Below are 24,281 nucleotides of genomic sequence, written 5' to 3'. Positions count from 1 at the left end.
GCGATTTGCCGAAGCGACGCCCGCCAGATCGACGATGCAAGTTGCGCTCTTATGAGCTCGGACGTTCGAATTTTTCGACACCGCATTTCGCATTTACCATGCTTGAGCTATCCAAATTTGCGCGCCAAAAGATCGCGTGTACTTGAACACTTGCACTCCGAGGAGGCGGTTGGACGTTTGAGCAGCGGTGCCTGGTCTATAGAATGTCTGCTATATCAAAGAACGTCAGATTCAACAGTAGCAAGCAGAAGGATACCCTTGTTGCCGCGTCACCCTGGAGCTGTCTGTTCCTGAATAGTTCTCAGAACGGTACAGCTTCATTTGCACGTGCCGTGCACGCTTGTGTTCCGGACGAACGTTGGACCAACAATGCGACGAATACGAGCGGGTAAGGTATCATCAAAATTCCCAAAACCAAATCGCCGTCGCAAAAAGTAGAACAACGTACTCTCCCCTTCTCTCCTCCGTACTGTTGCTGCGGCGGTTATCGGTCCCGAGCCATCGACATGTACACAAAAGGGGTTTGCATCATGGCTGATGATCACCATGCGTCAAAAGATACGGGAACTTTAAAAATACCTATCCGTAGGAAAGACCCACGATGCAGCGAATCACAAAACGGTCAGACTGACAATCTTTTTGACGAGGTTCCAGACGAGCCTCTTCCTTGTCGCGATCCTTGCCACGCCCTGCCACGCCTTGCCCGTTCCTATTCGTCGCGCTTTGTCATCTTCGGAACTTGCGACGGCCCGCTCGAATCGTTCGCGGCACTTGGATGCCGAAGCACCCTGGGCACCTGGACTGCCCCGTGCTTATGGCGAAGCCAGAACCAAATTGCCACCTGCACTCCACTCAACACCATGCTCGCGTAGGATATCGGTCTCGCATATGCAGCGACTTGCCACCTCCCTACCAATCCCTTGCCCCTTGACTGTTTGTGAACTATTGATGCGGAACTCGATAACACTCACTCACTCCGCGGACTATGCGCCATTGGAGTCTCATCTTCCAACACTCATCTCTCTTCGCCGGATAAACCATCCCTCGCCTCAATATCGCCTCCAAGTATACCCTTAACACCCCCAGCTAAGCCCTCTTCCTTCCACGCGCCTTCCCCTCCACTCAAACCCCAAACCCAAGCTCTGATCCCGCCACCGCTTCGCCGCCGGATCTTCGCGGGCCCTGAGCCTCTGATCCATCCATGGCTCAACGGCGTCCGGTGCGACTACCGTAGACGCCCGCCCTCGCCGTACAGAGGCCATGCAGAACCGACATTTCCATCAGGCCCCGTGCATGTGCATCCCCCTCGTAAGCTTGGTTCATTAGCTCGAAACGCGTTGATAACAGTGCGCCGGTCGCCGATGAGTAACCCCGTGTCCGTTGTCGAATCTATGGCGCGATTGGGCGCGCCCGTCATACCATCCCTTGTAGGCAGCATGGGGAAAGTTCCTCTGTGACATGGGCAAAGCTGTTAGATCCAGGTTTTTCATGCGGTGAGCACCTGTGGCATTGTGAGAAGCCCGGGTTTGGAAGTCCGGACGAAGGGTGTGGGCGAATGGAGAAGGGGCACGTGGGCATAGTAGAAGGCGGTACTATAGGCGAGTGAGTATGGGTTTGGTTTTAAGGCAGACAATGTTGCTGTTGCATTGCTTGGGGATGATACATTGCTGCGAACCGAGAACCAAAGCAGACGCCAATCTGGAGGAAATTAAACCAAGTGTATTTGTTTTGAGTCCACCTTGCTGGAGAGCGGTGAGCGACAACCAATCTTGACAAGCAAGTTCAAATCGTCATTTATTTTCCACTACAGTACATGAGCCCGACCGTCCGACGCCGAGCTTGCTTTTCGGAAGAACCTTTCAGTTAAAATTGCAAGCAATAAAATCCCATTGAACAGAACACGCACTGGTCAAATTAACTACCTCAGAGGCACGAATATGGCAACTTCTTAGTTATCCATGTAGGTCGAAGCGTCAACACCCTCAGCAGGGAACTCGCTATGTAAAAGTTAGCCACAGATTTGTGCCAGGTAAGCAAGAGAACTTACGGGAGCTCCACTTCGAAGCGCTTCTCAATCTCCTTGAGCACAGTCTCGTCGTCAGGGTTGCTGACGAACGAGATACTCAGACCCTTGGTTCCGAAACGACCGGCACGACCGACACGGTGAAGGTATGAGTCAGCCTTGTCGGGCATGTCGTAGTTGATAGCGACATTGATACGCTCAACATCGATACCACGACCGAAGATATCGGTCGACACGCAGATACGGGTCTGGAAGTCCTTGAACTCTTTGTATCGCTTGATACGCTCCTCCTGGCCGATGCCGGAGTGAACAGCAGTGCTAGGGAAGTTGCATTCCCGGAGAAGCTTGTCGAGCTCAGTGCAGCGCTGAGTGGATCGCACAAAGATGATGACTTGGTTGAACTCCAGTGTGTCGAGCAAATCGTTCAGCTTTCGGTTCTTCTCGCGCTCCTCCAACTTCATGTAGTACTGTTGGAGACCGTGCAGGGTGAGCTTCTTCTCGTTGTCGATGTAGATTTCGAGAGGGCTCTGCATGAACTTCTTGCAGGTAAGCTTGATGTCCTCGGACAAAGTGGCCGAAAACATCATAACCTGCTTGTGAGCCGGGGTAGCGCGGAAGATGGTCTGGACATCGTTGCGCATGTCTGCGTAAAAGGTCAGGCGGCGCTGCGAATGGCTGGAAGGGTGTACTGACCGTTCTGGTCCAACATCTTATCGCACTCATCGAGGACGAAGTGCTTGAGGTTGGAAAGGCGGAGCACCTTGTCGCGAACGAGAGCGTTGATACGTCCAGGAGTGCCGACGATGATGTGCGGGTGAGTCTCCTTGTCCTTGAGGATTCGAATGTCCTCCTGAATCGGGGTTCCACCGTAGAAGACACCGACCTTGATATCGGGCAAGAACTTTGCGAAACGATTGTACTCATTCTTAATCTGGTATGCCAACTCACGGGTGTGGCACATGACTAGAACGGTGGCAACGCCAGCTTCAGGCTTCTCGTCCAGCTGCTGAAGCGTGGCCAGTACGAAAACAGCCGTCTTTCCGAGACCGGACTTGGCCTGGCAAAGAACGTCGTTTCCTAGAATAGCCTGGGGAATCGTGGTTTGCTGGACTGTACGGAAAATGTATGTCAGAAGGGTCTCTTAAAGTTGTCGAAGTGAAACGATAGAAGAAGCGTCCGTCCATCATGCAAGCGCAGGCCGAGTCAACGACAGCCACGTCCTTCTCTTACTTGTCCTCCCAGCAGAGCAGCGTGTCCCTTCTTCATATGATCTATCCAGTTCGGGCAATCTCTTGCTTCCTTCGATACGGGCAATCAAGAAGGGACAGCGCTTGTGCCACACGAAGCCAGCGCAGTTGCTGTGAGCTTCACCGCCACCGTTCAAGGTCGGTTTGAGACAAACATGGGCCAACACTCCGCCAAGTTGCGTGTGCCCGAGAGTATTATATCGTTGAAAACAGGTTTCGCTTCGTTGCGCAAATGGACGGACGCTTCAGGTTGATGGAAGGCTGAGGGGGAAATGATTAGACTAACCCTCGGAAGGATGTTCGAAGCCACAGTCCGTAATCGCTCGAATGAGCTCGTCCTTGAGAAGGAAGTCGCGGAAACCGGTCGAGTGAATGCCGACGTAGCTACCCTTCTTGTCGCCAGCTGCGTCATCTGCGGCGAGGCCCTTTGCCGCGCCCGCGGTGCCGTTGACGGGTGCCTCGGTGGGCTGAATCTCCTCGTCGGAGTAGTCGATGAGATCCTCCTCGTGAGACATGATGAGATCAGGATCGAATGTGCTGTTGTTGACCTGTGAAGGCAGGAAGGGGCGAGTCGGATCTAGTTGCCCTCGTGCGTAGTCGCAAGGCTATCTGTCGAAGCTCGGGACGGTCGACGTGAAGGCGCGCAAAGTAGAAGAATATATTGAGTGAAGAGACTCGGGACTCTGGCACAGTCGAAGTGGGGTGGGTTGAAGAAAGTATGGGGTGCGACGGAGGCAGAAGGTAAGAGGGCACAGGCGCGACGTTGATGCGAAAAAGCGGCCTGCGCTTTGCCAAGCCGCGCTAGCCCGCTCCGACGATAGCCACAGCCACAGTTCCAAGGTTTGTCTCGGTCCACGCTGCTTTCACAAGCACGAACCCGTCTTGCTCTTGACATGGCCAAAGCCAAACAGCCTAAGGTGAAAGGTGTGCCAAACAAGCACCTACACGTCCGGAGCACCTTTCTGTATCAAGCAGCCACCTATCTGACTCTACGAGCCGGCGCATCAGATCTACACAAAGTCAAGGATCCTGGACAAAGCGATCGTGTACCACAAAGCCATTCTGGACTTGCCTTACAGCTAGGGGCAGATCTCCAACTTGTCTCGCGGAAAGGACAAGTGAGACTTTCGTCCGAGCTCAAACGCACCATATGCAAAACCTGTAATACAGTCCTCATACCAGGGCGTACAGCAACGCAGGCTATCGAGAACGAGAGCAAAGGGGGCAAGAAACCCTGGGCCGATATTTTGACCATTACATGCACGCTCTGTACCAGCAAAAAGCGTTTTCCGGTTGGAGCTAAGCGACAGAAAAGAAAGACTGAGCGACAATTCGCTCAAGCACAGCCACACTTATGTGAAAAGAGTGCAGACAAACAGATATCGACCACCTCCCCGACACAGACGACCACAGATCAAGCTTCGACTCCAGGCTGATCCATAAATATGCCTTACCGGGTGTTGTTCGCATACATCAAGCTCATGGAAAACTTTGCCAAGAAAGGCAACGATGTCATCGACTTGCTCCGGCCCCTTGATCTATTGTCCAGCTCGATCAGCACCAGTATATACTCTCACTTCGACTGTTACGCCAACGGCAGGATAGTCGAGGGCTGGTAGCAGTTCTCTATGCCAATGAGTACGCCCTAAACAGGGGTTAGTGATAAGCTCGCTCATCTTGGAAGTTGCTTTAGCCTATGTATATCCTTTCCATGTCTAAGGTACACGGGCAAGTTGGCAGCCGTCTGAACACTCTGTATGAAGGGGATTGATTCGGGCTCTAAGATCCTTGCAAATCCTTTCCAGACGACGCCATAGCCATCGTATGCCGATGCCTCCGAATCATCCGCTACGAATACGGTGGCTTCTTTCGTGAACGCTATCTACGCGCTGGGGCCCACAGAAGATCTCAAGGTCCCCTTGAGCCCAGTTATACCGGTTAACCAAGACCAAAGCGCGACGACCGAAGCGCGACGGCCGACCCTTGCGAGAAGCCTCCAGGTATCACACGTTCCGATCCACCACCAAGTCTATCGACTTCACTTCCAACTTTGCCTCTGACCAAGCGGATGGCTTGACTTGATCCTGGAAGCCGAAGGTCCTGAGACGAGCACAGGTCGGCAAGCGAGACCGTGCCGAATCAAGCTGAGCGTTTCCATCGAAAGGCCGTGCACCAGCGCTGGCCGGCGTCCAGGAACACCCATGGAACGTTTGGGAACACATTCCGTAGGTTTTCTATTTGGTTGGAAGTTTTCAACGGGAACAGATCGGTTGCAAATTCTTTGGCGGTACTGCCTCGGCCATGGAAGAAGATAACAGTGTGATACCACGGACAGGGTCGACAATGTAGGGCGGAAGGAAGTCCATACTGCAGGCTTGGGATCTTTTCCTATAAACGATGCGCGTTGATGTTATTTTACACAAGGACTACAGAGTATGAGAACTCCGGCTTTAAACTCGCTTTTAGTGGTTAGTGAACCGATCTCAATGCGCCCCACTAGGCAGTAGTCATACACTCTATATGATGAATCCGAATTCGTTCTACATCCAGGACAGTATTATATAACGCTACCGCTGAAGATCCGCCGTGCTACCTACCTGTCACAATCGGATACAGGTGTGGCAATATGCAGAAGGCCGAATAACTACCTGCAAGGTTACAAGACAGAAGACGTGCTATATCGTGGCTGAGGTTCTACCAACCGCCATCACGAGAACCTTAGGATTGGTCACTGTTCGATGGAATACGCGTGTACAATCGAGTAGTGTACCACATTGTTCGCTAAACAATGGGAGGCTCACTTGCGTTATAGCGCGTCTTGCTTTAACTCCAACATGTGGAACCAAAGGCAACAACCGAACACCCCGAAACTCAACTCGGTTGCCAATATGATAACAAACATGGATTCCTTCTCTTCTCCAGAGACGCTTATCTTCCAAGTCACTGCGCACACGCGAATACTGCAGCCCAAGCCTACACCGCTGCCAATTTCTCTGAGTGTTACTTGGCTCGAACTCAATGTGCACTCACCAACCAATCCCAAACGTAATGTGGCACACGAAGAACATGAGACTCTTGAAGAGTGTTACGAGAACACCTCCACGAATTATCCTAGCATGTGTACGACATCTGTCGGTCTCTCTGGGATTGAAGAGCTAACCGGACCGATGCATCGATGCCAAGATCGAGGCTCTGAGCTACTCCTCCCCCTTCTTACTCTGAAGCAGTGAAATCTTCTGTGCAGCAGGGCAATGTTCGTATTCTCATGCGCACATTCTCTAGCATTTTGCAGAAGGAGACCGAGCTAGAAGATGACGCCTCGAAGCCTATGTCGGAGGTGGAAGAACCTGAGATCCCAGTACATGGGTTCTTCGATTTAATTGCGTCAGTCTGGCACGGCATCTCTCCAACTTGGTACTGATGTTCTTGGCATGCGTAGCAATTCGCGTCTATTCGCATCTGTTTAGTTTACCCGGCACTGACTTACCTGAAGAAGAAAACGCCACAACTGCCATTCAGCAAACCGATGACATCCAAGCTGAAGCGGTGGCAAACGAGCCTGCCTCTGTTGGTGTTAAAGCATCCACCGGTTGGCGATGGATGATTACGACTGTGCATAGGATTGTTTTCCGTAAGCAAACGTGGTTCCCCTTTGACATACTATCGATAGCTACTTAGCTTTAGATCCATGCTTAAAAAGAGAAAGGCGTGTTCGAATGGGGTACGCTAAATCTAGGTAGGATACTTCCATCTCATTTATAGCCTGATATTGCCGACTCTAATATTGTCGATCGAGCACAGATGTGTGTCGAAAGGCTTGCTGTTTCTCCGGACATTTAGCAGACGTATGCGTAGAGAAGTATGACTTCCTCAGTCATATTTCCACCTCTTGAGACTACAACATTGTGCACAGTGAAAACTTGTGACTTCAATTGAGCAGCAGCTGTGAATTGTGCGAGCGAGTGCTTAACAATGCGCCTCCAACCAATTTATCTTATGCAACCCCCTTCCCTCCCCGAATCTGTCCGTGGACCCTTCTTTCTCCTCTATATGATGGTATTCTTCCTATAAGCTTCCTATTCTCGACGCGGGAATTGACTCTACAAGCAACCAATCACACGGTTAAACCACAAGAGAAACCATGAGCACAACTGCCCCAACCACACTCATGGCGCCCGACCTAGCACCCATGAGCGAAAAAAAGCCATCATTTACACTGCGAGCTCGAAAAGCAGCCCACACTCGTCGAAACAGCGGACAAATCCTTCCGGAGATCAACATTACCAAAGCCAATGAATTCGTCGAATCTTTCGAAGCAGCGATCAACACATCGCAGGTTGCAACTGCTCCAGTTGATGGAAGCCATCTCAGCCCACCCAGCCAGAATACCTACCGCTTTTCTCTGGCCTCTGGCTCGAGCCTCACACCGCCCCACCTTCAGCGATCCTTCACTCCCCCATCCATACCTATCCTCCGCGTCAACGGTGCCCGTCCCACCTCTGCAGGCCGCATCGCCAAAACTACCGGCCCCCGCCGTGGCCATCGCCGCGTAGTTTCCGTCCCAGTCGCTCTTCCTCGTCCTTTGTCAGACGGACCCTTGGGCTACACGTTCATACCGGTCGCTTCGCGTCCTAGAGAGAGCCTAGAATTCTTCCTTCCACCTGAGCGTTATGTTCGTCAGAACACGTCGAGTTTATCGTTGGTCGTTTCTGTGTGTATTCCCACCGAGAAGCAGGTCATTGTGTGTACGCCTGGTGCGGCGCATGCGATGGGTGTGGAGAAGAAGAAAGGGTGGATTATGAAGGGTGCAAGGAAAGTGTGGCGTTTTTTTAGGCGCAGCTCGTATCAGCAGGTTGCGTAGAGAGATGCTCAAGCTATCGTTTCCGAGCGCAATTGCCCTAAAAGACGAGTGTCATGCATCCGTTGGGCTGCAATTATGGGAGGAGTCAAGGGTTCTCCTTGAAGTAGACTGGGGCCGTTTGACTCCGCTCGTATGTAGGACTGATACTGGATCGGTGGCGTAATATACGAAACCGTATAATATATATTGTCTTAATATCACTAGGAGGGGTTTTATAGCAAGAAGATTTGACGTCTAAGGAGAATGCTGTTCCCAAGCACTCCAGGTGAACCAAGAAGGTGACTAAGGATGACCGTATAATTGTCTAGAGTCATATGGGAACGGGCAATTTCCATACTTTGTCATTGTGTACTTGAATTCTGTTTTCTTGCTTTCTTTTCTCGTTCTATGGCAGAAGTATAGGATTAGGCATGTTGCAATGCTTTGTCGGGATACTATAGCAGCGTGGGCAAAAAAGGTGAGAAGGGACATTGAAAGCCATTTGAGCAGGCTTTTAGTATTTGTTCTATCAGCCTTCGCGTCCTTCTAGCCCTAAACGTCATTTGTTACGTTAGTTACCTTTACATTACTCCCGAGGTCCATAACCTCAGGGAAAGGGTGCCATGCTAGCCAACTGGTCCTCGGCCTGCAATTCATCTTTTTAGAACAACAGGATGTACTAGCAATGACCGGTTAAGGAAGTTCAGGATCGCGATAAAGAACGTAACTTCTGAGCGAACTTGATCCAATCAACCAAGACTTCCGGGATAGTAGCTTTGTTCTTCCAAGGATCTGATCAAGAAAGATGCGTGACACCCGTCCTTTGTTAGCGGCCTGCCACACGAAAACACCGACGATTCGATGAGGGTGGGCAAGCGCATGATATCCAGCAGATGTTTCGTCAAGGGACGGATACTGGATAGCAGGTGCTGAGATGTGAAATCGAATTCCCGTTGCGATCGAACCTGTTCAAGAGAATTAGTGTACAAAAAAAGATTGTCTTCATGAAGCAGGTATATCTAGGCATACAGCAAGTGCGCACCAACCCCGTATAGGCACGTGCTCCCCGCTTCTGCCGTCGCTCATACAATACACGCCGTTTACAGACTAGCATTGAATGACGCTGACTACATACTGCTTCGATGTTTGAATGATACAGATCGTAGTTTCGGGACAAGAATGAAGAGTATGAGCTTTGATCTTGATGAAAAGAATGCTGCCAGGAAGGTGGTCAATGGGATGGTAGCTACACGAAGCGGTTGTGTGAAACGAGAAAGCGTGACCTCGCGAAGCAGGCGCGAACCTCATCACGTCGCCTTGGCCCCACCTGCACTGCACGTCATCCCTCATTACAACCATAACGACCCCAATGCCCAGCGATGCGCAAGCCCCCCGTGAAGTTGTCGCTGCCTCTCGTAATAATTTGTGAGCCTTTCTATTCACCGCACCGCTAATGATGACGTCAGGAATTCCAGCAGGACATCTTCAAGGAGTTGCGAGAGGACGACGAAATCGTAATTCTTGCACGCGGTCTCGGCATACTGCGCATAGTCACGAACCTCCTCCACTCATACGATGCCGCCGGAAACAATCTGATAATCCTTGTCGGCGCCGACGAACGCGAAAATGTGTGGATTGGCGAGGCGCTCGCGGAGCATGCGGCCGTCAGCCAAGCAGCGAAGGCGCGTGGGCTTAGCCTGGTCAATACAGACTTGATGAGTGTGGGGACACGCGAGAAGATGTATTCTCAGGGCGGTATCTTCAGCATCACGTCGCGCATCCTGATCGTCGACTTCTTGTCGGGCCTACTGAATCCGGAGACCGTTACGGGTGTTGTGGTGCTCCACGCAGAGAAGGTCCTTGCGACGAGCCTTGAAGCGTTCATCCTGAGGATATACAGGCAGAAGAATAAGTCCGGGTTCTTGAAAGCGTTCTCGGATAGCCCGGAACCATTCACTACGGGCTTTGCGCCGCTGGCGAATATGATGAAGAATCTGTTCTTGTCAAAGCCCGCGTTGTACCCGAGATATCATGTTGCGGTCGCAAATTCGCTCGAAGGGCGCAAGAAGGCTGAGGTCATTGAGCTGGAAGTGCCCATGACCGATGCGATGCGCGACATTCAAAATGCTGTGCTGGAATGTGTTGAGTGTAGCATCAGCGAGCTGCGGAAGAGTAATTCTGGCATCGAGATGGAGGATTGGACGCTGGACAGTGCGCTACACCGGAACTTTGATACCATCATCAGACGGCAGCTGGACCCAGTGTGGCATCGGACAACGTTTAAAACGCGACAGGTTGTGCGAGACCTTACCCTCCTACGAACGATTTTGCATGCTCTCCTGACGTATGATGCGGTAGACTTCAATAGATACCTGGACACTGTGTTGGCCGCATCACAGCCTCCGCCAGGCTCAACAAAGCAGAATCAGTCTCCGTGGTTATTCCTCGACGCGGCAGACACGATCTTCACGGTAGCAAAGCAACGGGTGTACAAGGGCAAAATTTCTAACGCCGACCTGGTCAGAACTTCTAACGACGCCGTAGTGGATTCTCTCGAGCCAGTCCTGGAGGAGCAACCGAAGTGGGCCCAGCTCGCCGAGATCCTGCAAGAAATCGAACAAGATGCATATCTAAACCCGACACCACAAGATTCGTCTAATGGTGCTATTTTAATCATGTGCGGCGACCAAGGCACGTGCAGACAGATCCGCGAATATTTACAGATCATGTATGTCAAGCCTGAGGACGAACAAGACCATGACGAGAATGAGCCCTCCGCCAAATTCTTGATGCGTCGCAAATTGCGCAATTATCTGACGTGGAAGCGAGACTTCACGAATTTCAGCGCTGCGCTCTTCTCTGAGAACCAAAAAGCTATCAATACCAGCACAGAGAACAAAGTGGGTAGTGGCAGGAATGGAAAGCCACCGCCAAACAAACGTAGACGAATGCGCGGCGGTGGCTTGGGAACTGCCTCGACGCGTACTGAGATAGGCACAATCCGAACCGCTGGCGATCGCGATGCACACATTGCGAGTCTGATGGCTGAACTGCAGCCTTCCGAGTTGGAGGCCATGCAGAAAGGCGAAGTCGGCGTCGACCCCCTAGACAACATGGAAGACTACTACGAGCTCTTCAACATGAACGACCTAATTGTAGTACACCCCTACGATGGCGACCTCGATGAGCATATCCTCGAAGAGACGAAGCCTCGCTATGTAATCATGTACGAGCCTGATGCTGCCTTCATCCGCCGTATCGAGGTCTACCGCTCATCACATACTGATCGCACCGTCAAAGTCTTCTTCATGTACTACGGGGGTAGCGTGGAAGAGCAGCGCTACCTTTCTGGTGTCCGTCGGGAGAAAGACGCTTTCACACGCCTCATCAAAGAAAGAGGGAACATGGCCATGACGATCAACCCCAACGCCAACCTTGCCCCTGAAGAGTCCTTCCTCCGCACAATCAACACCCGTATAGCAGGTGGAGGCCGCCTCGCCGCAACGGCCCAGCCCCCACGCGTCGTCGTCGACGTCCGCGAATTCCGTTCTTCGCTTCCCTCCCTCCTCCATGGCAAATCCATTGTTGTAGTTCCCTGCATGCTCACAGTCGGCGACTACGTGCTCACACCAGAAATCTGCGTCGAGCGCAAGTCCGTCCGCGACCTCATTGGCTCCTTCTCCAACGGTCGACTCTTCAATCAAGTAGAAAGCATGATGGAGCACTACAAGTCCCCCATGCTCCTCATTGAGTTCGACGCCGGCAAGTCGTTCACCCTAGAACCCTTCAGCGACCTCTCTGCCCCAGGGAGCATCGCGAACGCACCGGACCTACAGTCTAAACTAGTCATGCTGACGCTGGCGTTCCCGCGCCTGAAAATCATCTGGTCGTCCAGCCCTTACCAGACAGCTGAGATCTTCATGGAGCTCAAGAAGCAGGCCGAGGAGCCAGATCCTTTACGCGCAGTACAGCTCGGCCTCGATCCGAAAATGGCTGGCGACGATATGCGCAGTTTTAGCCAGGTTACGCAGGATATGCTAAGGGCGCTGCCGGGGGGTCAATGAGAGTATTGTCACGACGCTTACGCTCGAGGTGGAGAGTCTGATTGAGTTGGCGAACATGGGGGAGAAGGAGGTGTGTAAGCTGATTGGGACAGACGTGGGGAGGAGGGTGTACAGGTTTTTCAACAGGAGTGTGTATGAGGATTTGGCGGTGCCGGGGTTGTAAGTGGTGGAGGGTGGACAAGGGAAGGGAAGGGAACATGATGTCCAGGAGCTTGGTCTGATAATGTACCGAATGTTTTGGCGCCCGAGAGGCATGCAATTACTGGTTAGGAAACCATGTCAGACACAGCATGTGAGGATTAACTACATATCTCCACTTTTACAGAGTATAGGTGTCCGGTAGTCCGCAACTGGCTACCGCGTGCTTCTTAGGAGAGTTGGTACGGCGATCCAAGTGAAAGCTTTCGAAATAGGAGGGCTCTCGCGAAGATTCCGTTGGTGATGAAGCGCCACTGATCCGCCAGGTGTGGCACTACAATCGGACCTACTAGACCGCGCAGCCTTATCAAATGAAGTTGCTGGTGCCGTAAAGACCTCAGTTAGATTGATGTGAGTGACTGTGGTGAGCAATTCCCGTGAATTAGCATATGGATGTCATTGTCACCGCTCTGGGCTTTATGAGTGATCGATCGTTGTCGTTCAAATGCCATTTGAATTTATGAAAATCCCGAGAAACCCATGATCGTCACAGGGCCGGCACGACCGGGACCCAGATGCGTGGAGCGCATCATTCCGTTATCGACATGACTGTCCGCCCGCATAATGAAACACGCTCGATGAACGCCTCCCACCCAAATGCCACTTCCCCCGCTTAAACCTCAGCAATCTCTCGCAGACGACGGATAGTGGATCGTGTGGCGGCGGCGGCAGGAGTACTGCGTCATGTGAGTTAGTGATATTCGATAGTGATTTATTGCTATGATCCGGATGGGCTGTGTCGCGATAGGATGTAGAGATAGGTACGTGGAGGAGGGGTCTTACGAGACGGTGTAGGCACCACCAGCAGTGGTCTTGCGGCATGATCGGCACTTCCAGATACCTGCGACAGATTAGAATGCCGTATCTACAGATGATTGGAGGCAGGGTCGGAGTGCAGCAGCGTGCAGATGTGAAGCGGATCAATGCCAGATACTGCTTCGCATCTCGCCCCGCCGCATCCAAAGCCGACCTCATTGTAACGTACCAACGGCCTCACGCTTGACAGCGTTCTTTCCGCAGAACTGGCATGTGTACCGGGCGTGCTGGGTGATCTATCACAATTGCCGTCAGCCATCGTTCTCCCTCATTCTCGCGGTGCAGCAGCACTCACTTCCATCTTCTTGACCTGCTTTCGCAGGGAAGCACCGTAGCGCGTTCCGTACTTTCCGGTGATGCCGACCTTCTTCGTGCGCTTGGTCATTTTGGCGGTTGTGGTGGTTGTGTTTCGGGGTGGAAAGTGGTGAGCGGGACTGAGGGTCAACTATTTTGAGGTTGCGGCGCCAAGCTGGTGCTGCTCTAAGCGAGGGCGAAATGTGGGCTGGAAGATAGTTTTGCCGTGCCGGTGCAGCGCGGAAGGAGCGGTGCGCGCAGACTTCCTTATCACCTGCTCTCCAACTGAAACATGTAATCGAGTGCGTATGTACTTGCGGCGTCGCATGGTCTTCTAGTCATCCTATCTGCCGCGAATCGCAAATTTTGACGTCCTCTTACCGTCGGAACGAGGATCGATATTTACAGCCGAGCCACGCACAATCACACTTCAATGTTGTTCGAAAAAGCATCCACTTAAATGACGAACAGGCCCACGATTCCTACCACCTGCCTTTGCATGCACACAACAACATAATCCGATGTACCCAAGTCTGGCAAACACGTACATATTATCTGCGTGGCCCGTTACAGATTGATCTCAAACGTTGGAAGCATATGTCACCGATGAAAGCCCGGCTGTTGCTGGTTAAGTTGTCACAAGGCGAGTGTGAGGTTCACGTCTCTGTATCGAGGAATATTAACTATTCCAAGGTTCCTAGTTTCGACGCGCTCATCAGGCTACAATATAGACTGGCGTCGTAGCGCAGCCTGGTAGAGTCGCTTGTTTTACAGGATAAGCTGCATGTAAATCGTGTCAATCCTGATGCATGTGTCAGCTTACGTCCGGCCCAAGATACGTCAAACTGAGTATGGAGATTTACCATCGTCCAAACTTGTAGCCCACTCCTTTTAAACGCCCAGCTTGTTCAAAGCCGAACCGCTCATAGAATCGCTTCAATGCCATACCCTCATCGGGCGCAGATTCATCCACTGCCATGCATGCAATCAAGCTCCTCACTTCAACTTTTTCTTCTTCTGAACCGTCTCCTGCATCTTTCTTGGTCTCTTTAAGAACATGTAGGAGCTCTTTTAGAAGTCGACCTCCAATGCCCTTTGATACATGTTCAGGGTTGCAGTATATGCTCAGCTCGAATGTATGCCTGTAACCGATCTTGGAGGACCTGAATCTAGACGCGTAGCAATAACCGAGGATCGCACCAGAAGCTTGCTCGGTTGCAACGAGGTATGGTAAACGATCTTGATTAATGTTACGAAAACCTTGCAACAGCTCCTCGTTCGTTGCTGGGGTATATCTGAAGGTCGAGACGGTATTTAGTACGTAGTAAGCGCCGATGGTGCCGATACTGGGGATATCCGAATCTGTGGCTGGCCGTACAATTATTTCGGGTTTGTTTATAGCTTTGCTATCTCCGCTTTCGGCCATTCTGTAATGGTGGTGAGTACTCGAGTATTTGGTGAGTTGAGAAGTGCACACAGAAAAGCATCGATAACTGTCGCGGATACAGGTCGATCAATATTTTGGTGTCTCCAAGACTACTATTTACCAATCTTGATGACTCACGCCGTCGAGCGCGCACTGTGATTATCTAGATCAGCACTGACTAAGCCACATCGCCGCACTTTCCGCCACCGTCTACACCGTCCTCTAACGTGCATGTAGAAGGTATAATAAGTAGATCACTCCATACAAGTTCTTTTCAGTCTATACCATATATCAGCGCACGGATACCGGCCACCATGCCCGGGACTCTAGATGCCGCTTGGAGCAGACTCACAGGCGCAATTATCCAATTACAAACCAGCATCCACGCCTACAAATCTTCTCAGGAGCATCCGTCACAGTATAAATTCCTAGAAATCAAAAACAGCGAATATCCAACTCAGCATACTACGGAGTCATTTGCTCCACAAACAGGGCAGGCAACAACCTCTTTAGCCACATGCGCCAGTCTCAATGCCCTCGAAGCGCAACTTGCCTCCTTCGAGCAACAACTGAAGCAACGCAGACAATGGCGTGTACCGCCATATTTTAGCCCGGATCCTTTTCTTTTGATCGATCTAAGTGACTTGGACGATGCCATACATCTCCTGGAAAGTGCCATTGATATCCCAAGGTTTCCTCAGCGAGCGAAGACCCCGCACGACGCTTTTTCGAAGCAAAGGTGGGAGTGGGACTTTCAGTGGTCTGAATGGTACTACGAGGATCCAACATCGAGGATCCATGTCTACTTGACTGAGTGGGAGCTGAGGGACGATGCGAGTGAGTGGCAGATAGTAGCGCAAGGTCATAAAAGTGTGGAAGAAAGTTTGGCAACGCTTGGATCGTGGGTAGAATGGGTGTGGGATCAGGAGTGGGGTGAATGGTATCTGCCCTTGATTGTGGAGGATGATGAGGTGACGAGGAGGAGGATATATGCTTGTCACTGGAAGAAGACTGAAGAGGGGAACTGGGTCTATGTCGAAAGGAGGGCGAGTACACACGAGGACAATTGAGGCTTCGTAGTCCGGACTATGAACACAGGAGGGGAGGTATATGTCACCCGAGTTACGAGAATCCGGAGCAGATCGAAACAACGTCCGAAACTAGAAGCGACGGAAACTGCAAGCATCGTGCTTATAGGCGCCATCCGTGGGAAAGATCAACCTCTGCGTATGTCCCTTAGCTGCAACATCAAAGGCTGTTGCTCGCAAACCTTGAACGCCCCCTACAATCTACCTCCCCTACCGGATTCCACCAATTACCCTATCCACATCCTCAATATCAAAATTCCATCACCGTGCCGCCACCAAACGCATCTCTATACCCCGCCAGGTTCCTCTCCAAGCAATTTCTCAGCACCATTAAACACCACTGCACCACTTTTCTTACTTTCGTCACCATACGATGAATCGATCCATCGCTCGGGTAGGGATTCGTCTGGTTGCTTGAAATGCGCAGCATTGTGGCACGCAAACCATTGACCTATAGAAATGGTCATGCCTCTGGGGATCCAGATGTCATCTACAGTTTCATCTCTTGGTAGGAATATTCTCGGAGGCCCGTCTGGTACCGACCGATGTACACATAGTATCTCTTCGATGTAGGCGTTGAAATACGGCAACGCAGTGGTAGCTTGGTAATTTACTGCCGCTTCTTTGGGGAAAGTACTTCGTATCCATCTATCAATTTTTCGAACCTTGGATTCAGATGAGTCTGGTTTTGAGCCCGGACAGCGCCTTCGCCGTCGGTCTTACTCCCCGCCACAATGAAAAAACCCCGCATTGGCAATAATCTCATTCTGGCTCAAATCAAAACCTTTATCCTTCTGCCTCAGTCTATACCAGTTGAAATCCTGGTGGTAAACGTCCTGCATGCTCAGCCCCGGGGCCTCTTCAACACTTTCGCCAAGGTGTGTACGCCACCGAGTTTTCGAGTCCAAGGATCCTAGCGAGCCCAATTCCGGCGATGCACTACGAGAACTGGATCGGCGTGCCGTCTTTGACCATAATAGAGAGCATGTCTGCCCCCTCCTGGTATTTGCCTTCGTCAAGGTAACATCTTTTCTATCTTTTGCGAATTTCCGGAGGCCTGAGACGACCTTGCTTATGTACTCTTGTACAATAGATTCCTGATCCATGAGCGTTTGGTGATAAAACGCATAACTTAGAGCACGTCGTTGTCTGCGATGATCCGTATCACCGCGCACATATTCCAGCGTCGTCCTCTGTCCTACTTTTACCAGACCGTTGTGTTAGAATGACTTCTCCACTATGGGAACAGACCGGGTAATTTTTCAAATCCTAAGTATGATGTGCTTTGAACTGTAGAGGAACGATGTTGGATGATAGGAACCAGGCAACAAGCTCACATTGGGCCTTACGGATACCTTCTGGTCCGCATCTAGATCACCCTATCTTATATACAACACATCGCATAGACAAGTGCAGGTATCATCTAGACAAAAAATTACTTTTCCATGCATTATTGCCCCTATCAATAGCACTACTGAAAGGCATCCTCCAACAAGCTATTTGTCTTTATTACACTTGCTTCGTGAGGGGTATCGTTTAGCATGTACAGCTTCGTACTCAGAATGCCGAGCTTCACAGCCTGCCCTGGCGATGACATAAGTCAAATGTCGACGCTCTGCGCTTACACCATTGTGACTGACATAGACAATCGCAAATAGCACAGATCATAACAACAATACAGCCCAAGGTGGATTGCGTCACAGGAATGCTCCTCGGCACTCGTCTTGGCGGAGATCCGACGTCGAGCGGTAGATTAGGGAGGGATGGACTTGGCTGACGCACTTCCAAAGCGCCGGTTGGGATAGGAGGGCAGGACAATGAATGTCTAGATTTCCCAAGCTCCCTGCGCTCATCCATCTGCACCGAGTAGCGCAGAATATCGCTTATTATCATCGATGAGGAGCTGCAAAAAGTTGGCAGCCTCTGTAAGAACACCGCTTTTGCTGAGACCTCCATTTCGGATCTCAGGGACTAGATCGTGCAAGTCGTCAAACCCACGCTTGATAAGATTTCGTCGTTTCTGTTCTGACAGAATGTGATTGCTGCGCTTCTGTTCTTCGGTCAAGTTCTCACGTTGAGATTTTGAACCGGCCATGGATTTCCGTCTGGGCTTCTTAGCCCGATCGTCAATGGACATCTTGCGATTCTTGCTCGAAACGGCGCCTGATACGCTCTTCCGCTTGCCATTTGTCGCAGGTTGTGGCCGTTTCCGTCGTTTCTTCATTCGCTTCTCCTCATCGTCATCTGCGGATGATTCATCCGACGCACCTTCCTCATTACTCTCCGAGTCACCGGCGGAAGGTGGAATGTGGATGTGACCTGTAGGTGATTGCATGATGGCACCATTAGTACCGACAGGGGCCGGTCTAGCCAGTGGCTGCGCATGATGCAGCTCTCTGATCAACCGTTTGGTCACAACTTCCTCGCTCTCGTGTTTCGACGATGGCTGGAATCCAGTCTCGTTGAACGAACTATCAGTCCCATACGTATATGCTCTCTTCAGAGAAGGTCGGGTACGTTCTCGGAGCTCAGCCTCGTGAGCCGCCCGTGCAGTGCTGTTGGCGAGCTGTGTTGTGATTGTGTTGTCGATGGAACCTGGAACATCGTGATGGGGCAACAACGCAGCCAGTTGCTCATGCATTAAGCCATTCGATGTCGCAGGGGTAGCGACAAGAGGCATGCCATGAGAAAGGCCATTAGCCCCGTAGCCATTGGTATGTGTGTTCGGGGAAGGAACGCCGTGGAAACTATGAGACCGGCCATTCGGCTGGTGCTGGTACAGAGGCAGAGATTGGGGTATGTGCGCTTGAGCATAGAGGGTTGACGCGGCCTGCAGATCGTCGGCGGTGCTGGCGAAATGGTTGGTGTGCTGTGTAGGAGTGAAGTTCTGCTCGGCATGGAAGCCGTGAAGCAGAGCTTGATCGGGTATGGTGGTTGAAATATTATGTATAGTTGCTGGCGGTACTGCGGACCAGCCAGAGAAGTTATCGAGAAGATCGGGCGTTTCTGAAGGGAAGGTGAAGGTTGACGGAGCCGCGTCGGACCCGAAGGGGTTTGCATGCGAGAAGAAACTGTCCAGTTGCTGGGCTTCCATGTCGCTCAGCAACGAAGGACCTCCATTGTCGACGAAGTCGCCATTCGAGTTACCGAAGAAATCTGCTGAAAACGTGTCTATACATGATTAGAGAGGCTCTACGGGAGCGGAAGATAATCACATACAGCCGAAGGGCGACGGGTCCTTTTCGTCCATGGCTGCGCGCGAGAGGGCCCTTTTCCCAGCTCCCACCAGCCCGCCGTGCGGCCCAACGCCTATGGTCTCCAGCTTGTCACGGTACGGGGACGCCGTCGCAAAGGCTCGAGGCGGCCTTCAACATGGTCTGGCGCGGTCGCCAGGAACAGGGTCGTGGTGTTGCGGGGCCCGCGTGTGGAGGTGTCTGGTATGTGGTGAGCGAAACCGCGGGCGTGGGCGACCAAGTGTTGAAGGCGGGTGTGACGGGCTGCGGGCAAGGAATGCAGTTGGGAGTCCGGGTCGGGACAGCGCTGGGTCGCAGTGGAGCAGCTGCTATCGACGTGTAATCGGTCTGGTCGAGCTGAGGGCGACTGCGCGCACCGCAAACGTACTTCTTGTTGAGGACCCAGGAGCTCGCTGTCACATGTGAACGCGGTCGAGGGCCCGAACCGTTGGAGAGGCTTGGCTTCGGGCGCGGCTGCCGTGCGTCACTGCCAAGCCCGAGCCATTCACTCCACACCTCTAATTCGACCTCTGTTTCCATTCCCTGCGCAGAGCCTCGTCGGCCGAAGTCCAGTCTTCTGCACTCGGTCGCCCTGGTTCCGTCTCTGCTCTGCCTGTTCCCTCCGAGTGTGCCCCTATCCGCGCTGCCAGGTGGCTCCCGGTGTACGTTGCGGCCGTTCCAAAAGGGCAGCTGCTCCGTCCTGATGATCAGGTCCCCAGCCACGCATGAAACCTAATTCCCACTCCCCACCCGCAGCGCATCAAATCCGGGGTAGCTGAACTCCCCCACCAAACACAGGGCGGAAACGCGTCTAGTGCGCCGAGGTCCAAGTCACGCTCATCTCCCCGCGGTTGCTCCTGCCCTGCCCTGGCAGGTACAATAATGGTCGCGTCGTTGGCCCTAACATCTTCCCTGCACCATGACGAAACACGCAGGACGCAGCAGACTTGCGAAACCGTGAGTCGCGTGACCAGCCCATGGTAGCCGCGTCCCCCAGCTGACACGCCGCAGGCTTGCTACCGCCTACGTGCTCGGTTTACTCTCCTCCATCGGACCTCGCCTAGTACGGTTGCTGTTGCTCTTGGCGAAGAGAAAGCTGACCCTTCGAGCAGCATGGCTCCAGGTAAGATCCGTTGTCCACCATGTCCCTACACATACCAATGGACAACGCGTAGATTGTAAGCATTTTGCGTCGGGCACTGTCGCCTAATCGGTTTCCCGCATTCTGCGCTACGCTCATTGGCGGCTCGACCCTGCTGTCGGTACCTCTCAGAACACTGGCATTGCAAATTGGCAGCTTGCGTGGACTTGGTGACCGATACACCAGACTGCTGGTCAACTTCACTGCTGCGCTTGTCTCTGCGTCCGTGGCCTTCAACTTGCTCAATAGCCGGCCACACAATGTTTCCTTCGACCTGGCTCCTCCCAGTCACCTAGACATTGTCCAACCTGGTCCCTTCGACGAGCCTCCCGAGCTCGGCTCGAGGGAACTGGACGATTCCACACTCGATGCAAAGTCATTGTCTCGAACAGATCTTGCGGGCAAGACCATGGATTTGACACTTTTTGCTGCTATTCGAGCGGCCGACGTACTAATTAGTCAAATATATAGTAGACTACCCTCGAGCAGTGCTAAAGAAGTCGTTTCACGTAGCACACCTACTGCATTGTTCTGCTTCTCCGCTGCTACTATCATGCATGCCTGGTTCTACAGCCCTAGTCGCCTTCCTCAGACTTACAACCGGTGGATTTCTGCAGCCGCTGAGCTTGACCATCGCCTTCTGCTCGCGTTGCGCCATGCAAGGTACGTGGAACAGACTACCGGTACGTAGTGTTAATCCAGAGACCCACGTGCTGCCGGCTCCTGCATGACCTATGCCAGGGCAATATGGCGCACTCAGTCTTTGGCACGGCACTGGGATTTGAGCGTTGCTGACTGATTAGGTACGGGATATGGGTCTACGGTAAAGACACGGGTATGGCAGCTCTACTCGGCTCCATGTGTCATGACTACGGACTACCGGAAGAGCTCGGCGATCCTGCGAAGACGATCCCCATCTCGTGTGAACTTGTCCACATGGGCTGTGGTACGAGTTGCGAGAAGCATGCCTTGAGCCGATTCTGGAGGGGGTGCGTATTCGCAGTTCGGATGTACGCACCCCTGCAGCTCATTGTCCTTGCTCGGCATGTGAAGAAGACCGGTCGACCGGGAGATCGCCTTGTAGGGCTGACTCGATCAGTCGTGAGCAAAGCCCTAGTCGATGCGTCCCGAAGCTCGGCGTTTCTCGGAGCGTTCATCGCCCTCTTCTACTATGGAGTATGCCTCTCTCGGACACGTCTCGGCCCGAAGTTGTTCTCGTCAAAGACAGTTACACCCCAAATGTGGGATTCAGGGCTATGCGTTTTGGGCGGTTGTCTTCTTTGTGGAACAAGCATCCTATTGGAGCAGTCACGAAAACAGCTCGAGATCTTGTTCTTCGTCTTACCCAGAGCAGCGGCAACATGGTTCCCCCGTCGCTACCTTCCTGAACACCAGTGGAAAGAGCATTACACCTTCGCGTTGAGCGCCGCCATCGTGCTTACGGCAGCCCAAGACGACTCGGAGCGCGTACGTGGCGTGCTCGGCAGTATACTCAACGCTATTCTCAGGACCGATTGAATCATTCATGTAGGTTTTTACTACCTAGTACCGGTGCTGGTGTACCTTTATTCCAAGCGACCTATCGCTTACTTCCATCTCCTTCTCATGCTGTATGAAATATATACAAGGAACGTGCGTATGGTATCTCAACATTCCAACGCCATCCCAAATGCCATGTGGTATCGTGTGTGTGCTTGTACAAATGAAATTCATGTTTTTCCCTGTCATCATAGTTAGAAAATCCTCCTCACTAACTCTCACTCCTCATAAATCTTCTCCCAGATCGGGCTACTCCTCCTCCTCTGCTGCCCTCCTACAATATTCCTCAACGGCCACTCCGTCTTCGAGTTCTTCCGCCTTGGCTCAGGATACTGGGAGAGGGAGGTATTCCCGCCGTACAGGCCGTCATCAACGTCGACATAGCCGTACTGGTACTCCGGGCCGTAGTCTTCGACGTACGAATCGTAGTGGAAGGGGTTGCTAGTCGCGCGGTTTGAAACAGGCGATATAGGCGATATCGCCTCAGCGTGGATAGCGAGACTGGAGCTGCTGCTCAGGCCGCTGGATGTGGTTAATGCTAGACCGCTAGAGCTGCTCCCACTGTGCTCGGGCATTGTCTGCCGCAGCAATTTGTGAGATGCTGCTTGTGCCGCGGGGCTCGTTGCTACAGGTGAAGGAGCGTTTGGGAGCGGCGGAAGAGGCGGGCTCGAAGGCAACGGTTTCCGCCTGATCTGCGCATCAGCAGGTACAGGTGGTGTGGGCATCAAGTTCCTTGCCGGGCTGTGGTTGGGCGAGATGTTTCGGCCTAAGACCGGCGACTCGAGCGTTTCGTCAGGTTCAGAGATTTCTGCTACGGAGTGCAGGCTCGTGTAGCTTGTTCGTTTTCCTCGTGCTCGGTTCGAGGAATGCGTGTGGTATAGTGCGGGCGCCATGACTGGCTTCGGGTCGTGCATCATCATGACTGGGACGTTGGAGTAGTTGGTCTCCTCGATACCGTTGTCCAGCGCTGAGTACGCTGAGGTCGCGGCGGGCGGGGCCTGGGCAGGTGTGTTGGTGTGGTTGTATGCTCCAAGATCGTTCCATGCATATGGATTCTGTGCCGTCATGCTTTGTGTCGGATCTACACCCTCGTCGTCCCAAGCCGCGCCGACGTCTGGGGTAGATCGATTCGTGTGTCGGATCAACGACGTGCGGTGCTCACCATCATGGGATCTGTCTTGGAAGGCGAAGCGGGGGATAAAACCGGGAGATGCTGGTGGGATGGAGCCTTCAACGTGCTTCTTCTTGCGACGGCGGCAGAGCATACAGCATGCCAAGAAGAGAGCTGCAGCGCCGAGGAGACCGAAGGGAATGCCCACGCCGAGCCCGATCTTTTGGTCTCTGGACAAGCCATTGTTGGAGGATGCGGGGGCTTCTGGTTCGGTTGTAGGTGATGGAGTGGATGTTTCGGATGGTTCAGCGAGGTTTATCGATGAGGAGATGGTTCGCGACGGCGATGCAGATGACTCTGACACGGGGGCTTGTGAGGAACCGCTCGTATATGAAGTCGTAAACGAAGTCGCAGGCCTAGTCGGCTCGCTTGTTCGGTCGCTTGATGCTGTCACAATGACAGTTGCAGTGAAGCCATCCGATGCGCCAAACCCCCCACTCGTCGGCGCCTCGGTCGGCCACGCAGTCTGTGGTCCAAACTTCCTTATCAGATAACTCTGAACCTCCCATGGCAGCTCTTCAAACCACTCGGGCCTTTTGTCGTCGAGGAATTCTTCCCAAAGAATGCTCGAGACGGCGGGTAGATTGGTAGCAGCAATCTGGCGTAGAGATTCGGGAACGGCAGTGAGCAGTACTTGAGCGAGCGAAATGCTGGTCCCAATGTCAGTCCTTTCTCGTTGTGCATTTTGAAGCAGATGAGATGAGCTGGGTGTGACTTACGCATCAGGATCTTGCCTCTCGACCAACAACTCAGCACTGGGCGCGGGTGTGATGCGAGGCCTCGGGACAGCGCTCTTCACACCTCCCACGACCGCGCTTCCCACAACCACCTTCATTAGCGAGTGCATGTAGCGAATGTGTTTGTAACAAAACAAAAAGTAGACGGATGAGCTTCGGCTGCTCTTCAGCGCTATGAAGCCATTTCTCAGTACACGCAAGTGACGGGCCTGGCAATGCAGGTGGCCACCGCCATCCATATATTCCAAGAAAACGACCCTTGTCTATACACGCAAGTCGCTACCATTTCCCACGCGATCAACGCTGCTTTCCGCCACCGCAGGCCTCACAGCCCACTGCCGCAACGGGGAGTGTCAATGCTGATCGCGCCGATCAGGGTCTCTTTTCCTCGGTGCGCAGCATGGGATTTTGGTGGATTGCCCCTCACTAGCCACACTGCTCGCATGGAGAATTCGCGAATCGGC

At 52.6% G+C, this 24,281-nt stretch overlaps 7 protein-coding genes across 7 annotated transcripts; 3 read left to right on the top strand and 4 right to left on the bottom strand.

Moving 5' to 3' along the window:
- Positions 1–1,948: 1,948 nt before the first annotated feature.
- On the bottom strand, positions 1,949–3,785 carry SUB2 (Suppressor of the cold-sensitive snRNP biogenesis mutant brr1-1; the record flags this gene model as incomplete). Its single annotated transcript, XM_056212903.1, has 4 exons — positions 1,949–1,997; positions 2,048–2,666; positions 2,717–3,133; positions 3,557–3,785. The coding sequence occupies 4 exons, from the start codon at positions 3,783–3,785 to the stop codon at positions 1,949–1,951; spliced, it is 1,314 nt and encodes a 437-aa protein (XP_056073211.1).
- Positions 3,786–9,489: 5,704 nt separating this feature from the next.
- Positions 9,490–12,174, top strand: rad16 (DNA repair protein RAD16; the record flags this gene model as incomplete). The annotated part of the gene is made up of 2 exons (XM_056212902.1): positions 9,490–9,525; positions 9,577–12,174. 2 exons carry the CDS (start codon positions 9,490–9,492, stop codon positions 12,172–12,174), a joined length of 2,634 nt encoding a protein of 877 aa, XP_056073210.1.
- An 811-nt stretch (positions 12,175–12,985) lies between these two features.
- RPL43 (60S ribosomal protein L43) lies at positions 12,986–13,573 on the bottom strand (the record flags this gene model as incomplete). The annotated part of the gene is made up of 4 exons (XM_056212901.1): positions 12,986–13,049; positions 13,156–13,213; positions 13,358–13,424; positions 13,484–13,573. 4 exons carry the CDS (start codon positions 13,571–13,573, stop codon positions 12,986–12,988), a joined length of 279 nt encoding a protein of 92 aa, XP_056073209.1.
- A 1,649-nt stretch (positions 13,574–15,222) lies between these two features.
- Positions 15,223–15,978, top strand: N0V89_004109 (uncharacterized protein; the record flags this gene model as incomplete). Its single annotated transcript, XM_056212900.1, has 1 exon — positions 15,223–15,978. The coding sequence occupies one exon, from the start codon at positions 15,223–15,225 to the stop codon at positions 15,976–15,978; it is 756 nt and encodes a 251-aa protein (XP_056073208.1).
- A 1,867-nt stretch (positions 15,979–17,845) lies between these two features.
- On the bottom strand, positions 17,846–19,246 carry N0V89_004108 (uncharacterized protein; the record flags this gene model as incomplete). The annotated part of the gene is made up of 2 exons (XM_056212899.1): positions 17,846–19,167; positions 19,216–19,246. The coding sequence occupies 2 exons, from the start codon at positions 19,244–19,246 to the stop codon at positions 17,846–17,848; spliced, it is 1,353 nt and encodes a 450-aa protein (XP_056073207.1).
- Positions 19,247–21,026: 1,780 nt separating this feature from the next.
- Positions 21,027–21,888, top strand: N0V89_004107 (uncharacterized protein; the record flags this gene model as incomplete). Its single annotated transcript, XM_056212898.1, is given in 5 exon segments — positions 21,027–21,033; positions 21,047–21,053; positions 21,174–21,316; positions 21,470–21,546; positions 21,679–21,888. 5 exon segments carry the CDS (start codon positions 21,027–21,029, stop codon positions 21,886–21,888), a joined length of 444 nt encoding a protein of 147 aa, XP_056073206.1.
- Positions 21,889–22,127: 239 nt separating this feature from the next.
- Positions 22,128–23,915, bottom strand: N0V89_004106 (uncharacterized protein; the record flags this gene model as incomplete). The annotated part of the gene is made up of 2 exons (XM_056212897.1): positions 22,128–23,730; positions 23,800–23,915. 2 exons carry the CDS (start codon positions 23,913–23,915, stop codon positions 22,128–22,130), a joined length of 1,719 nt encoding a protein of 572 aa, XP_056073205.1.
- Between the last annotated feature and the right edge of the window lie 366 nt (positions 23,916–24,281).

The sequence above is a fragment of the Didymosphaeria variabile genome (assembly GCF_027946475.1).
Source record: "Didymosphaeria variabile strain IMI 356815 chromosome Unknown scaffold_3, whole genome shotgun sequence".
NCBI classification, from domain to species: domain Eukaryota; kingdom Fungi; phylum Ascomycota; class Dothideomycetes; order Pleosporales; family Didymosphaeriaceae; genus Didymosphaeria; species Didymosphaeria variabile.
The sequence above is the reverse complement of the archived record's forward strand: the minus strand, read 5'-3'. Positions and strand labels throughout refer to the sequence as shown.